Source organism: Rhyacophila brunnea, unplaced genomic scaffold, assembly GCF_057557595.1.
Source record: "Rhyacophila brunnea isolate RB1 unplaced genomic scaffold, BYU_Rbru_1.0 scaffold_22, whole genome shotgun sequence".
NCBI classification, from domain to species: Eukaryota; Metazoa; Arthropoda; class Insecta; order Trichoptera; family Rhyacophilidae; genus Rhyacophila; species Rhyacophila brunnea.
In genome coordinates this window covers 22820894-22837020 of record NW_028232882.1, presented here as the reverse complement: position 1 = coordinate 22837020, position 16127 = coordinate 22820894, and the positions used below count along the sequence as shown (strand labels likewise).

The window sequence follows — 16127 nt, the reverse complement described above, 5'->3', positions numbered from 1 at the left end:
GTTTTGGGTCACAGTGGATTGCTGATCCAGTGTAACCCATGAAGCTAATCTGTTCTTTTTTCGTAGGTAAAAATGCCTCGCAATCGAGTAAGGAAAACTACTGTCCGACAAGAAGATCTAGGCAATAACCGGAAGTCGCTAGTGCGTTTAAAAGTGGGAGGAGCTTGTTAGTTCACAGTTTTAACTCGTGGCTAACTGGAAGGCGCTTCAATCGGAGTGCGGTTAAAAATGGGAGGAGCTTGTTAGTTCACAGTTTTAACACGTAGCCAAGAAAATCCTGTTGGACAGTAGTATCGGACTTCACACTGAAGAACAGATGAGAAACCAAGCCAAATGTGCCCGATATTGCCTCGGTTGCACTGCACGACATTAAGATGATTTTACCAAAACCTAAGTTTTCTGGCAACACAAAGAGAAAACAATCTATGTATCAAACTATCAATTTGACATTAATTTTTCCAGCACAAATTTACGTTAATTTCATTTTTGATCGCAAATTAAACCTTAACATTATTTTTTAAAATTATTAAACTGTTTTGAATATGTAATAAAAGACTATGTATCTAAGAGTGCAAATAAATGAGTAATAATATGGAAATTGTTGTCTTTTACTGTATTTTTTTTATAGATCCAGTGTGTCCCAGTCGATTCACTGTTACCCATGTATTGATCCAAAGTGACCTATTCCCGGGTCACAGTGGATCATTCCCATTTTTTTTAAAGTGGTTATAACTTGTAAGTTTAGGTAATACTCGCCAATAAAAGCCCTTTTCTTTGAAGATTAGATACTCATATTATGATTTAATTTCAGAGATTAAATATTTGGCCATAAAATTTGGAATTGCAAGACTTGAGAAAAAAAGTGATCCACTGTGACCCACTCTCCCCTATTTCAAAATTATGAATTACCTATGTGAAATAAGGTTTGTTGGCAAGTTTTCCAATGGTATCAGAAAAATTACTACATATATTATTTCAAACAATGCATATATTAACAGTAAATTAATCACTGGGTTTCAAAATGAACTTCTTAGAAATAGCTAACATCATTGAATTAAGTACTGAAGCAAGTAAGATTGAAGATATTGTGACTTCTCTTTTTTGTATGATAAAGAATAATAGGGTGTGCAATACCGAGATCCCGTCTTGCTCAATTTTGGGATAAGCTTTTATAGGACTTTTGACAAAGAAAACATGTTTAATCTATTGTTAACCTTTTCTACGCCTCACAATATTACTATGGCAGTATCTGACAGGCCGCAGATTTTTAACGACATACGTTGAATGTTGAGCGAAGCTTTACTAAAATCCTTTTTTTCCGACCATGTCCGATCCTAATAGGATCGTATCGGCCTCCACAGAGTAGAGGTTTGTATTAACAGATTTTGTTTTTTACGAGAAATGGATGTCAGCCACTTGCTAAACCTATTAGGTCCATACCCTGACTTACACACAAATTGAAAAACAATATGTGTACTTGCCAGACCCAGGATTCGAACCTGGGACCCACGGCGTGATAGTTCAACGATTAAGCCGCGCGGCCACCGTGGGTGTTTGGTGGGTGATCACTGTTAGTAATTCATAATTATTCAGATGTCAGTGTGTTTAATTTTTATGATTATGCAAATCAATCCACAATGACTAGTAATTTTAGTTTAAAGTCGGTCAAGAAAACTCACGAAATTTGTATGTGCGGCATGTCGATCACGGCCTTATAGAGCGAGATAATTAACTCATTGGATGCTAATGACGCGCGTAGCGTGTAACGATTAGGTGGCCATTAGATATAATTAGCATGCTATCTAAATGTGGTAATTAATTAGTAATTATCTAGTCAGCAATGTGTTAACTGAAGGCATTGAACCGGTTAAAGAAGTGTTAATAAAAAATGATTATGAAATCAAATATATTGAAATTAGTACAGAAGATTTACTATCCATTCAACCAATGACATTAATATGGACGAATCATCTGGAAAAAAAAATGACACTCACTTTATTGTCGGGTCTGCCGAATGGCATAATCTGTTCTAACGCCATTACAATAAAGGTGATATTGCTATAAATTCTTGATGCTTTTTGTTGGGTCTGCCGAATGGTTCGGTTCGAACGGGTTCGCTCAAATGAACATTGACATTAGAAACACGGCTCTAACGCCATTACAATAAAGGTCATATTGCTATAAATTCTCGATGCGTGATATCGTATACTGGAAATTGCGTAACGTCTACCTATACATGCGAATGCCCGAATTTACTTGCTAGCTACTGTATTGAGTGCGTTGTCCATTAATAATGTCATTGCATTCAACAGACAGAATAAGAAAATAATATGCACAATAAAACTTTATCTAAACTAAATCACCAATCAAGAGTTTTACTAAATGTGAGATTTCTTGTATATTGTTATATATGTATAATTTTAAAAACATTAAGTACTTATGTTAATACCAGACACTACAATTTATTTTGGGGATAATTAATTAATTGCACCTGTTTTAGTTTAATTCTGTGATTTAAAAAAGGTTAATTAAGGAAAATTCTATCCAAGATTGCAATCCTTAATAGATACTCTAGAGTTCATAAATTTATGATTTCAATAACGTTGTAAACAAAGTTAGTTATATGGCCAAATTACACAATTAGTCTCACTAACTAATATTTCTAGGTAACAACCTGAACTGATTATCCTTAAAATTATTAAGTACACAAAGCGATTGTCAATGTTTCTAATTGGAATCATCAGAAGATGTCTCAAATCAGTCAAATGAACTATAATTTCAGTCCCAATTGATATATTTTGATATTTCTAAATAAATAAAACAAACTTATGCCATATATCGCGTATTACATGACAAATGTAATATGTGAGGTCATCAACATTTTGTCCACTAAAGTACTCAGTGGCGGGTTTAGGGACTTACAACCTCGAGGCCCCTCACTATAAACAATAAAATAAAAACCTTATATTCCAACTATATACTAATAATAATGTGTTGTTTCCTTATACAATTATTATTCGGAGATAACAGTGCTGACACAAATTAGTGGTTTATTTTTTTATGTTCATTACGCATCTGTTCGTGGTTATGTTATAGGCCTTTTTGATGTGAGGTGCAAGGATTTTGTCATGCTTTGGGTAATAAATATTTCACACTTACTCATTTTGTGAAAAATACGCATATTTTAAATATTTTTTTATAAATTATTAATTGTGTGACTGGCTTGTCGCTGAAAGTACTTTTATGGTATTATAAGTAATGGGCCAATCACGATTCAAGCAAAACCGACTGATAATTGACATTTTTTTATGTTACTTGTTCATTTAGAGATAATCAGTTAGGATCAAGACTTGTAGTGTAATTTGGCAATATTGTAGAATATAACGCAATGTAGGTACTTAATTTTTAAACTACTGTACGAAAACATCTTCTTGGTTACGCTTCCAGGCGCTGTTGTTTACTAAATGGGAGGATCTTATAATGGAATTGCGGTTAAAAATGGGCGAAGCATGTTAGTTCAAAGTTTTAACACGTAGCCAAGAAAATGTTTTCGTACAGTACTGTTCGAACAAATAATATAAACATTCGCCACCATGGATGGAGTGAAAGTGATGGGTACTGGCCAAGTAATTCTTCCAGACAACAATAAACCATTTGGAATGTAGCATTATTATATGAGTAGAGTAAAACTACTTTTCAGTTACTTACAGAACTTCTGCATTTCTGACTTTGCTACCTAACCTAACCTAACCTAACCACGTTCGATACCAAAAAGTTTATAATAAAGGTTAGGAAACAGTTACTATAATTCCTTAAGAATTATTGCCTGCAATAAAACAGGGTATAAAATTATAAATTTACAAATTGTTCATTGATTGAACACACAGTGAAGTATCAATTACATTAAGGGTGTACTCATTCTACCTGTACAGTGATGTCCAAGTTGTCGATCGCGGGATGAATTTTGGGTGATAATGAAAATGTAAAAAGCATTTGACAGATCCACCCAGTAATTTGAGGAGACGGCTGCGAGGAATGTGTGAGACTCCTGATCACAAGACAACACTCTGGCAATCTTAAAAATTTTCAAGCCGACTCATAACATGAGATTAGCAGATGGGGAAAACGAGTTTGCAGCAAAACTTTCCACCCCTCACCTCGTTAAATTCGTACTTCAAGATCACCATGTGCATGTCTCGAGGCGCAGGAAGTGGTCGTGGATCCCACTTCTCACCCTCCTTAGTTGGTATTTGAAAGACAGAGCATGCATGCCTCACTTTTGTGTACCTAATATTATGATATACACACTTTGACTTATGTGTTAAGTAGGTACCTATTGTTTGTTTGTTTGTTAGCATTATTCTTCTTCTTTTTCGTTGGGATGTTATGACTGAGATTACTATGACCACGGCTCAGCTCTACCGACATACAATTTCATTCAGAACATGTGTCAGGAAACTCACATCGCACTCTTGATTTGATCCATTCATCATCAATGGGATCAATATTTATGGCTACGCCATTGAAGTCTGGCCAAATATATCGGTTGCTATGAAAATATGGTTTACCAGTAGTCCTCTCAATCCTTTTCTGTGGTATGAAGGTATGGATGCTAAACCTAGAGATGTTACGGAGAGTTAAGGCTTTCAAGATATGACTGTATAGACGTTTCCTCAAATTTCCTTGGACTGATCGGTTAACAAATGTTGATATTCCCAATCGAATGGAAAAGAACCAAGAAGTTCAGTACCATGGCCACATTATAAGAGGACGAAAGAACAGCATTCTTTAACATGTCATCCAGGGAAAGACCAATGGTAAACGTAGCAGAGATTGATGCCGCATTTTGTGGCTTAAGAACCTCCATGATTGGTACGAGTGTAGTTCGACTGAACTGTTCCAAGTAGATGATATTGCAAAGATCGTCCTGATGGCGGCCGACCTCTGTTAAAGGATGGCACAATAAGAAAAAAAAATAAGAATATTATTTTATAAACTATGTCCATGTTTGGGATAAAATGCTCATAACTCTTATATTATGTCACTTGTACTTGTTTCATCCTCAAAATCAAAGTTATCCTTATGTTTTGTTCATTTAATAATTTAACTCATTATGTACACAGTTGTGATAATCACGATTTCCGATCTAAAGCAGATAACCAATGTGTCTTGACACATTTTGCGAGGATTGTGTTTATCCATTTTTTCAACTTTTCTATAATTATCGCAATAATTGTTATTAATACCCAATCTCATGCTAATTTGTCAAAAAAGATTATAATTTTTATTTTATAAAAGAATTATATTATTTTTTACATATAGTAATTATTTTGTGTTATAGATAATTAAACAGTAAATACTTATTAATTGCACGTAACCGGGTGCTGGGTAGGTTTGAGTACACATAAAATTAGGGACGCAGTTTCTTTTGTGATTCGTCTAATTGGGACAATAGTATACACCGAAAGTCATGATGCCAACCCCTGTTAGTGATCGTGGCTCCCTACACAGAAAAAAACATGTGAATTCAATTCAGCCATTGGATTTGAAACTCCAACCCGTGGAACAAGAGTTTTAGGCTATCCACGATTATTTTATCCATTAATGATGTATAGTCTCCGGTTCTTCAGTAAAAAATATTAGGTGAGCATGGAACAATATGATTGAGGTTTTCCTGCATTGTTCCTCTCTTCTTATATCGAAAAGCGCATGAAAATTATTACAAAATCACAAAACAATAAATCCTCAATAACAATCCATACTGTTCACATCTGAAATTTTATAAGAAACAAGAATATCATCTAGTAATGAATTTATATCTGTCGATATTCCGGATATCCACCGCTTCCTTTCGTCGATTATTCCTTGATAATTGGACGTCTTCACCATATTCATGAATTCCTCCGGTTCGACAAACATACTCGAGACATCTTCACTCCTGTCGATAGCTGTCGATTCGTCTTTCGTTTCATCCTGCCTCACTTTCAATTGGTTAGAGTAAACGCTGGCCAATAGATTAACATCGTCAGCATTGACGATAGAATCGATGACACTGTCCGAACTGTATCCGTTGTTTAAAGTAATATTGTTAGTATCGCTTTTAACGTCAGCATTATTGCGGAGTCGCCTAATTTTATGTATGTCAATTTTATCTTTTAAGAATTTCTCATCAAATACCGGCCTGGGAGTGTTTGCGGATTCTCCAACTGTCTTTTTTACATCTGTAGAGTCGTACTTCTTTAATAATTGCATTAATTCGTCTATTATTTCTAACGCACTCTCCATGACTTCGATTTCGGAATCGTCTTTCATGCATCCCAACAGGGCACCAAGGCAACCTCTAAACGCTAACTCGTCCAGAATTTTTAGTAATCTTCGCTTGATTTCAATGTCGTTGAGAGTGACGATTTTTCTGTTTTCTTTTGAGAATGTCACGGAAGGGAATATCCCGTCGATCATTCCCTGATGCGTCATCTGATTGGCGATGACCCTTCTCCAAAACTGCAACGCCATCAGTTGAACTTCCCAGTGCAAATCCCTGACTGCAGAATGGTACATGGTGAGGAACACGCTGTCCAGAATGTCAAATGAAAACTTATGATGTTCGTAGATGTTCATCATGACGCTGGCCGCCTCTTTTCTGACCAGACCTTCCGATTCTTCATAAAGAAGTTCCATCATTTTAGCCTGTATCGAAAAAAAAATATTATTATTATTGAAAATCTAAAAATCAATCCATTTAATTGACATTCTGTTTTCGTGTTCCCAAGATTTTATTCTATTCACCATAACATGCTGGATAGGTGTCATGTTAAATTTACAACACGATACTCCTGTTTAGGATTCTTTTGATGGCTTCGTCATGAAGGATGAGATCTTTAATTACTGTAACAGCCCAATAGAATATTGCACAAATATTGTGTCCAGATTTATGTATTTTGAGAAAATCAAATTTGGAAAATTAATCAGAAACGTACATACATGTTATGTTTTTGAACGAGACAAAATATTCTTAAATGGCCTATTTGAACGTACAATATTTTTACAGCATAATGGTATCATATCTTAGAGAGTTATTGTGGCATACGAAAGAATGTGAAACGGTGTTCTTAAAAGACATGACCAGCCAGTGTTTACAGTACAGGACCTCATCTTCCACAGACACAAAAAGGTTAGTGCCCAATACTCCCCCATTCCCGGCGTTCCAACCTAACTCTATTCAATACAGTACACTAATTTTTACAACCATAACATAATAATTAGATAAAAAGGTAAGTCCCCATTTTTGTAAACCAAACGGGGACTCTGAGTGGAGTTTTCATTAACCTTGCTTTGGATTAAAAACGACATGTGATCAAATCTGCAGCCTTTACTTCAGAGACTTTGCACTCTACCATTACTCTTCATGAGTGTATGTTTACATTCATGTTCAATGATCATAAATATATTGGTAAGACATAAACACTTTTTTTTTTTTAAATATGTGTACAATAATAATTACCGGTAGGTCAAGTTGTTGAAGATGTTTCTCCCAAATTGGTTGAATGCGCACCATAGTACTGATGCATCGCAGGGCAGATGCTCGCACGTACGGCTCCGAATCTTCCAGCGCCAAAGTCATCACCAGCTCCGGCAGTTGGTTCTGCATCAACTGCTTTTGGAATGCTGGAAACTCTGAAATAATATAACAAAACACATCAATGAGTGGACAGAGACATGTGCCATTGTGGATCGCACGGTTGAGGTGGAAATGGCAGGTCATCTCGTCTAGAAGACCACGAAGCAGTAAAAGTGAGGTTACCTTACCTGATTTTGACATAAATAATTGTCGCCATAGTACCAAATCAACAAAACAGGAGAATATAATATAAAGATGATTGTGTTTATTTCAGAGATAGAAATGGAACTGCAACCGAGAGTTGGAATCCTGAGGATCGACTGGATCCGCAACTTTTGGGGTTTTTTATCACAAATCTTTGGTGAGCGACCAGCGAATGAAAGTGATTATTATAGGCACCGGGTGGTCACTATAATGCTCTACATTGAAAACAAGCATGAAAAAAGTAATTTTATAACACTTACTGAATTCCGCCACATCGCTGACAACAAAGAGTAGTTCCATTGCCGAATCTCTGATATCCCAACTTAGGTCGTGGAGTTTAGCATAGATGTCATCCCCAATCTCTTCGATGACAGATCCGTTAGGGTTACTCTCTAGCAACGCTAAATTGGGAGATAGAAACTTCCCTATCGTCAGTCGAGCCAATTTGAATGCTTCAATGGTCAGCTGAAAATTAAGAACATGTCCATTACACACCGCCTTATAAGAGTTTGGACTATAATAAGAGTTTGGTTGCCCTTGGGGTCCAATGCATAATATGGCACTGGCTTATTACACCAGGGGTTCTGTGTTTGATTTGCGGTGAGGTCACCTTACTACCTACTGTAATTCGGTGCCCTCATAGTCTACAATATGTATTGTTAATAGTGGCCATTCCAAAATGTTTTTGTGATTGTTAATTAAAATATTCTATATAATCATTGTTCATCGCATAAAAAAACTTGTTTTACACTTGTAAAACACAACCGTGCCATCAAACAGAACCATTGGTTTATGATTTGCCTGTCTGAACAAACATTTTAGCGACCGCAGGAGTTGGTATTATGAAAGCGGGCAGTGGTCAGAACGTTACGGGATACAATAGCGAGCAGTTGCCTCGCTGTACGGGTTACGTTACACCATTGCATCATGAGTGTTCATTCACAGTGCGTGGTTTCTAAAATTTAGAGGTGGTTGATAGCCGGTAATCCACGTTGTTTTACCCGCTCATATAGAATGGCCCTAATGAAAGAAGTTTTGATTTCAGTGCAACTTTGGCATACAAATCTCAGCACAAACATGCGATGTTTGCTAAAAATGAATCTACAAATAAAATACCAATGAAGATGGTGCACTTTTCATTCCACAGTTCACTTTGATGTCCTGAAAAGATTTACGAGCATAAATGAAGAATAAGAAGTACTTTTATTGTTTTCTACACAAACACTTACTTTGGGATCTAAGTTGGCTGTCTTGATAATCCTCGTGCAGAAATTGTAAACGCAGAGCACTTCAATGCACTCCTGCCAGATGATATCAAAGTCATAAATATAGATATAGAGGGCATTTAGAAGAGAGTAGAGCACGTTGGTCGCCTCCACTCCGTCCACCCCGACTACAATATTTTCCGAAGCCGATCCGATCTTAGGAATATATGCCTGGAAGCTATAATAGAACGACTGAAAAATAATCACCGCTTGCGACTTGTTTAAAAATTTCTTGTATAGTATACAATTTTGAATGGCCTTTATAATTAATTGAGTGTCGTTTTTCTCCTTCATAAGATCCCGGAAGGAGTATGCCATTCTAGTCGTGTGCTCGCATGACAGAGATATGAGTTTATCAATGTACAGCTCGCTGAAGCCTGTCTGGATTACTTTCATGGTGCACACCATCGGTATTACGCAGATGATGAGAATCTGATTTGTGAATTCAAACGATGTCTCTTCTCTTTTGACAATTAGTGATATTTTGTGAAAATCTCGTACTTTACTCATATAGCCGAAGCAGAAGTTACTGATCTGTAAGACATTTTCAGCGTCACGTTTCCAAATGAGTGAGTTCATAAGATTGCAATGAACAAGACAGAATTCTACTAAATCGTTTTGATTTATCTGTTCTGTGGGAATCTTATCGATGTATACCTTGGTGATGTGCGTCAAAAATAGAAGTTTTGAAATACAGCATACTAAAATCGAGCTACGGGACAATTGGAAAAGATTCCAGAGATGTCTTTCTATATTGAAGAGTTTACTGATGGCTCTCATGACAATGTTAGGCTTTCCGAAATGTTCGATATTTTGCATTATTTCAATTAACAGATTTAATGTGGGAATCAAAGTTTGGACCATGAGTGGGTCATCTTCGTGATCGACTTCTGCCGTGTTCGTCCACTTGTTGTTGAGAACAGGCTCGACGATCTTTGTTATGATGGTAGTACAGTTCTTTTCGTCTTCTAACGAATTCAATTTCCACAAGAGAACAGCAATGAAGTTGTATCCGGCCCGCGAGAAGTAAATCGTTTGATTTTGATTGCAAAGATTGATGACTTCCTGCCACTGATCGTTTTTAAGAATCCATTCCGCGCCCATCTGATGATTAGTCATAGATGTCAATATTTTTAAGATTCCCAATTTGAGAGACGGATTCTTCTCAGATTGCAGGTTGCAGTGTTCAAAAATGTTTTTGTACACATTGTTATTCATGAGATTTACAAAAATTGGATAGCTCTCTGTCGCCACTGCGGTTAGTTTCAAGAAGAAAGTTTTTACGATGGCATTGCAATTCTTTAGGGTTCCATTTAGTTCGGAGCTTGCATAAATTATCCACTTGGACACTGATGGAAGTTCGATTGGGTTGTCTGTAGACTCTACAAAGAAATAGCAAACAGCGTGATTAAGCAGAAAGTCAAGTGAAAAACAAAAAATCGAGACACTATTATTGATCACAAACATCTTAATGAATAAAACGATTCTTTCGAAACATAAGATATATTTCTGTAAATATTAGGTAAACATTTTTTTAGTGAGATTCAGAGGAACAGCGGCAATTTTCATAGCCGATTTCGGCAAAATTCATGAATTCAAGAATGATAACCTAATCTAACCTAACAAATAATCCAGTACCTATATAGTAATCTCTCAGTAATCCGCCACCCCAAAAACCAGCAAGTGTGCAATTAGTGAAAGAGGGGGTTTATAGTGCATACATACAAAATATGGTAAAAATTAAAACAGGTACCTATTTCGTAAAAAATATTTTTTTTGAGAAATTTGTACTAGCAAATTACGGTTTTATTTATAATCAAAATCAAGTATTTACTAAATTATACATATTTGTAAACTAAGTTTATTAACTAAATATTAAAAAGTAAATCACTTGACACAACCAATTTATTGTTAAGCGAGGCAGAATATTCTCGAATGGATTCCTGGCTTTCCCTATGACCCAAATCTACATTTTTTGTGTCGCGGTTGCATTGAAGCACATCATAATAATTATGAGGCGGTCCTTGGGCACGTTCATCCCTGATGCATTACTTTCTTTGCGATGAACGTACGTTTTACGAAGAGAAGTTTCCAAAATACACCCGTCTCATCTGCGTTGTATACTTGTACGCGGCGGACTACTGAACTTGACTTGAATAGCGCTTGATTTTGTGCTTTCAACTAGTAAAAATAACAGCGGATAATAGTAGTTGTCGGATAATCGAGCGGCGGATTACTGTATTGGCTATTTTCAAAAATTGTTTGCCGCTGGCTTCTACCAGACAAGAACCTGATATTCTACTTACTATACATCAATCATTTGGGTGCTTTTTACTGGTTCTCCGTCATCGTAATCTGTCAGTCGCCATTTTGGATTTTAGCTATCTTTTTGTCATCGAATTATAGTACGCGGTCCAAGCCATTATAGTATTTCGGCAAAAATTATAGGACGTGTAGAAAATGAAAGTTTTTTTGTTTGTCACATAAACATAACGGAGAATTCGAGAAATTCCGATGCCCTGCTTTATTATAACACCTCTTACGACCGAAAAATGCTAACACTGGCCGCCGTCATTAACTGTCACGAAGGTTTTTTAGAATAGTATACAACGTAAAACCACGTCCATAGACTAATATCGCACACTGAGATCTTATATTATTTATATTATAGACCTAGATTATACTTACTACGTCCCTCGCTTCATGTTATTACGATTTGCTGTGATTGAAAGTACGAACATTTTACGCAACTTTAAACATCGCAACATATGAACCCCTAACCAAACCGGCGAATTCAATTAATAAATTTTTTCAAAATTGTGGTATTTTTGACGTACTATACTTTTTTAATAGTACGCGGACGAAAATGTAACTTTTAGAATAGTACGCGAACCAAAATGTACTATAATTATAGTTCAGTTGCCAACACTGCGCTCACTGACAGATGACAGCGGCCGGTGGCGGAGAACCAGTAAAAAGACCCATCATTTGCAAATTTACGGTTAACCTATAATTATAACGTAACTATCTAGATTAATAAATTTGTCGCGGAATAGTAGAGCGTGAATTTTCAATTAATATGACAATATAGTATTATAAGGGATTTCACTGTTATTAAAATTACGCCGTTATCTCTTATTACTTGATTAAAATGAGGGCATGTTTGCTTACCGGTATTTTTTGTAGACAGATGTGTTAAGAGACTCTCAAGGCAAAAATTACTACTTGTCGAGTAACCAGGCTCGGAAATCTTGTTAAAAACATCCTTGAGGCGTAAGTCAAGATTTTCTGATGCCATTATAGTGAGTTTTATATTTACTTTGCAATAATTTCACATTTGCAAATTATATATAAAATCAAATTCTGGCACGGAATTATTCGAAATATCACAATATCCTATCAAAGAAATGACAGTAATTAATCAAATAACATAAATGCAAATTCCGAAAAAACTGTAGTAATTACTACAAAAGTACAAAATCAACACAACTTTTTACAATTTTACATTCGGAAAAAATGTAAATACGACGTATGTCAGAGATGTTTCTTCTTCTTTTGTGATATGGTATACCTGCCAGAACTAAAAATTATTTTCCTTATATAGTACCGATGTTTCATTCTTTATTAAGTAACTATTCTAATAAGTAGAAAAAATTATTATTAATAGGATGTTTAAATTATTAATAGGTAGGTATGTTTTTTCAGGATATTTTTTAGTCAATCATGAATTAGGGGTATGCCTTGAACAGGCATAAATTATATCACAATACAAAATAACTTTCCCACAATTCGACCAATAGTGTGTGACTTGCTTTGACATGCCATACTAGAACTTGGTTCTTCCGTAAAACGAAAAAAGCTGTCTTTCCGCCATTTCATTTGGTAACACGTGTGGCGTTTTGTAGTTGTTGCTACAAATAATTTAAAAAATATCAAAATGAGCGACGGTACCGCAACTATTCGTACGCGAAAATTCATGACCAACAGGTAAACTATACGTTATAAATATGTGAACAGCGAATTTGTGTTTGTTACGAGTGTGAAAAATGGGTGATGCCGCGCTGTCACATAGTTAACCTCACTATATTTCTGTGTAAATTATCATGTGAAAGCAATACGGTTGTACTGAAATCGTAAAAAAATCGTACAGATTAGATTAAGCAAGATTATAATGCCATTGGAATTGTACGCCTAACGTGTGGATTGATTTTTCCATTATCACATTTCGAAGCACCTCGTTTTTAGCTCTCAAATAAATCTGACATTTGACATGGAAGTCTTAGTCGTGAATTTTATCTTTTATCAGTTATTCCGTACTAAAATCTACTCCTAGGCCTTTAACTTGGCCATTAGGTAAATTAGCACATTAATGAAAAAGCATCTGCGCTACATGTTTCTTCTATTATGATAATATGGGGTTCATCTTCATCAGTTCGAGATTTTATTTGGGAATTGTATTATTACATTATGTATTGATTTGTAACTAATCTGTCAGACCGTAGTCCTTGATACTAAATTTGGAATCATGTAAGGTTTTGCTAAAATTAGTGTGATGTAAAGATTACAAAACATCCATATTAGCTAAGCATTTGTTCTCGTTCTCGCAAGAAATAGGTACCAAACTAGTTCATTGTGTGCACGGGTACAAACCTCTAGTTGTTGAGTCTTTGATTTGAAATATTAATACTAGATATTTGTGAAATATGTCTTGTTAACTAACTAAACGAAAATCAGCTTGCATTGTCGTGTGATTATGATATTTGTAGGATTGTTAAATGGTTACCTGTGTCCATGGCGTGATGTCTTTCTCTCATGTGCCAATATTTGAGGCAGTCATTGGAAAATTGTCTTGTTCAAATTTCAGGTCTAACTGCATAGAACTCAAACATATGAACCGTATCATGTACATTGCTTTCCTAATGTACACGGCATCTGAAAAATGACTACTTATGAACATCTTAGTCTGCTCATATAAATTGTTTGATGCAAAGAGTTTCTAAGTTTTTTGCTGCACTTATATAGATAGTGGCTGTACACGTGCATGGTTTTACCGGCACCAATAGTGTGCAAATTAAACTATCACGATAATAACTGTTTACACGCAATGGTGTTGACTGTCTCGAACCGCTTATTGATATGTATGAAGTTATCTGCCTGTCTCGCCAATCTCATTCTTCCAGACGCGTTGTTGTCATTGTACCTGCGCAGGTGCAGATATCGCACAAGTTACAACTTTCGCGTGAAAATTCAGAAACCACAGAATTTTGTTGGTCTAGCCGTGCAACGATTGCATAATAATATGTGTTTACACAGGCATTTTCTTGTTATCGCCGTGTCAGCAGTAAATCCATGCACGTGTGAAATGGCTAATAAGAGCTACGCAAAAATCACAAGAAAATACGGTACAGTTCGGTTTTGAGGAATACAGCAGAAAACACATTGTGAAAATACCCGATATACTGGATTATTTGTTAGTTTGGGTTAGGTTAGGTTAACTTAACAAATAATCCAGTATATCGGCTATTTTCAAAATGTGTTTGCCCCTGTATTCCTCATAACCGAACTGTACCGAAAATACTTTCAATTTTGACTTACCTGCGCTGCGATATAAAACCTCATTGGGTGCAAACCACTCTATACAAATAGGCCGATACCTCATTAGCCATTCCATGATCCACGTTGGCTTACTAAATTATAACAACTATGTACATATCGATTGCCGGATGGATTTTGGTAGATCGTACCTCATTAAGATTTTGAAGTCGAAGAATTAACCATTTTTATTTTCTTAACTAGCTTATGTCGTATTTAGAGGAAGCCCGTGTGACCTCGTAGTATTGCTTGACTTCTATTGGATCACTCATGGCCTGCCACTGGAGTAATAAAAAGAAAAGATGTCAACCCATGCTTTGAAATGAAATATTTCTCCTTATCGTTGCTTGGTTGACTAGTTTGCTAATAAGTGCACAAGAGAAGACCAAAACATCATTTTCACCACAAATAGGAAATTGAGTATTTATTTTTCATGGTTAAAGACGAATTAGCTAGTGTTGTAATGGCCAAATATAATATCTGTTTGCGGTGTCTTAAAACTTGAATTCAATGTGGCAAATTTACCATGCATAGATGAGAAAGGGGTTGAATCGAATCAATGTGTCTGAATTACTAAATTCAGTGGTCCATCAATCTTTTGACTCCTGAAAGTAGTGATTTTCGACTTTTTCCTTTCACATTCATGTATGTTCTGATTAAAAAATAAATCCCTGTACATTGTAACACGAGTGGTGATGATTCTTATTTTTCATTTATTTCTGTTCCAGGCTCCTCGCGAGGAAGCAAATGGTCTGCGATGTCCTCCACCCTGGCAAGCCGACGGTGAGCAAAACGGAAATCCGCGAGAAGCTCGCCAAGATGTACAAAATCACCCCCGATGTTGTATTCGTGTTCGGCTTCAGAACCAAATTCGGCGGCGGCAAATCTACCGGCTTCGCACTCATCTACGACACGCTGGACAATGCCAAGAAATTCGAACCCAAGCACAGGCTGACCAGACACGGCCTCTTCGAGAAGCACCGACCCACACGCAAACAGCGCAAGGAAAGAAAGAACAGAATGAAGAAGGTCAGGGGCACCAAAAAATCAAAGGTCGGAGCCGCCGCGAAGAAGTAAATGTCTGGTTTTTTTTTATAGCTTTACACCTGTTATAAGAATGGACTCCTTCAAATTATTCTTATAATAAATATCATATAAGTTGTATATTTACTTGTTTTATTTAAAAGATAATCCATTTCCCATACTGTTCAACAATGTAAGAAACAGTTCCATGAATAAACAGAACAGCGATAAACAACTATAACAATTCTGAACAGAGGAAAAATATACAGTAAAACCTCGTTAATAAGAACACAGATAATTCGAAATTTTCGCGAAAAAAAGTCCCTTAACATTATTTTCATATAAAACCATACCTTTAATTCAAATTTCGTAATACGAAATTGTTTCAGAGTCCTGGCATATAAAAATATTCAATAAAACAAAAT

General features: G+C 35.9%; 2 protein-coding genes across 2 annotated transcripts; one reads left to right on the top strand and one right to left on the bottom strand.

Moving 5' to 3' along the window:
* Positions 1-5430: 5430 nt before the first annotated feature.
* LOC147070223 (integrator complex assembly factor Brat1) lies at positions 5431-12651 on the bottom strand. Its single transcript, XM_085949615.1, has 5 exons — positions 12259-12651; positions 9052-10469; positions 8083-8287; positions 7502-7674; positions 5431-6687 (listed from the first exon to the last, which is right to left on the bottom strand). The coding sequence occupies exons 1-5, from the start codon at positions 12383-12385 to the stop codon at positions 5746-5748; spliced, it is 2865 nt and encodes a 954-aa protein (XP_085805741.1). The 5' UTR covers positions 12386-12651; the 3' UTR covers positions 5431-5745.
* A 299-nt stretch (positions 12652-12950) lies between these two features.
* On the top strand, positions 12951-15845 carry RpS24 (ribosomal protein S24). The gene is made up of 2 exons (XM_085949536.1): positions 12951-13074; positions 15408-15845. The coding sequence occupies exons 1-2, from the start codon at positions 13025-13027 to the stop codon at positions 15754-15756; spliced, it is 399 nt and encodes a 132-aa protein (XP_085805662.1). The 5' UTR covers positions 12951-13024; the 3' UTR covers positions 15757-15845.
* The last annotated feature ends 282 nt before the right edge of the window (positions 15846-16127 follow it).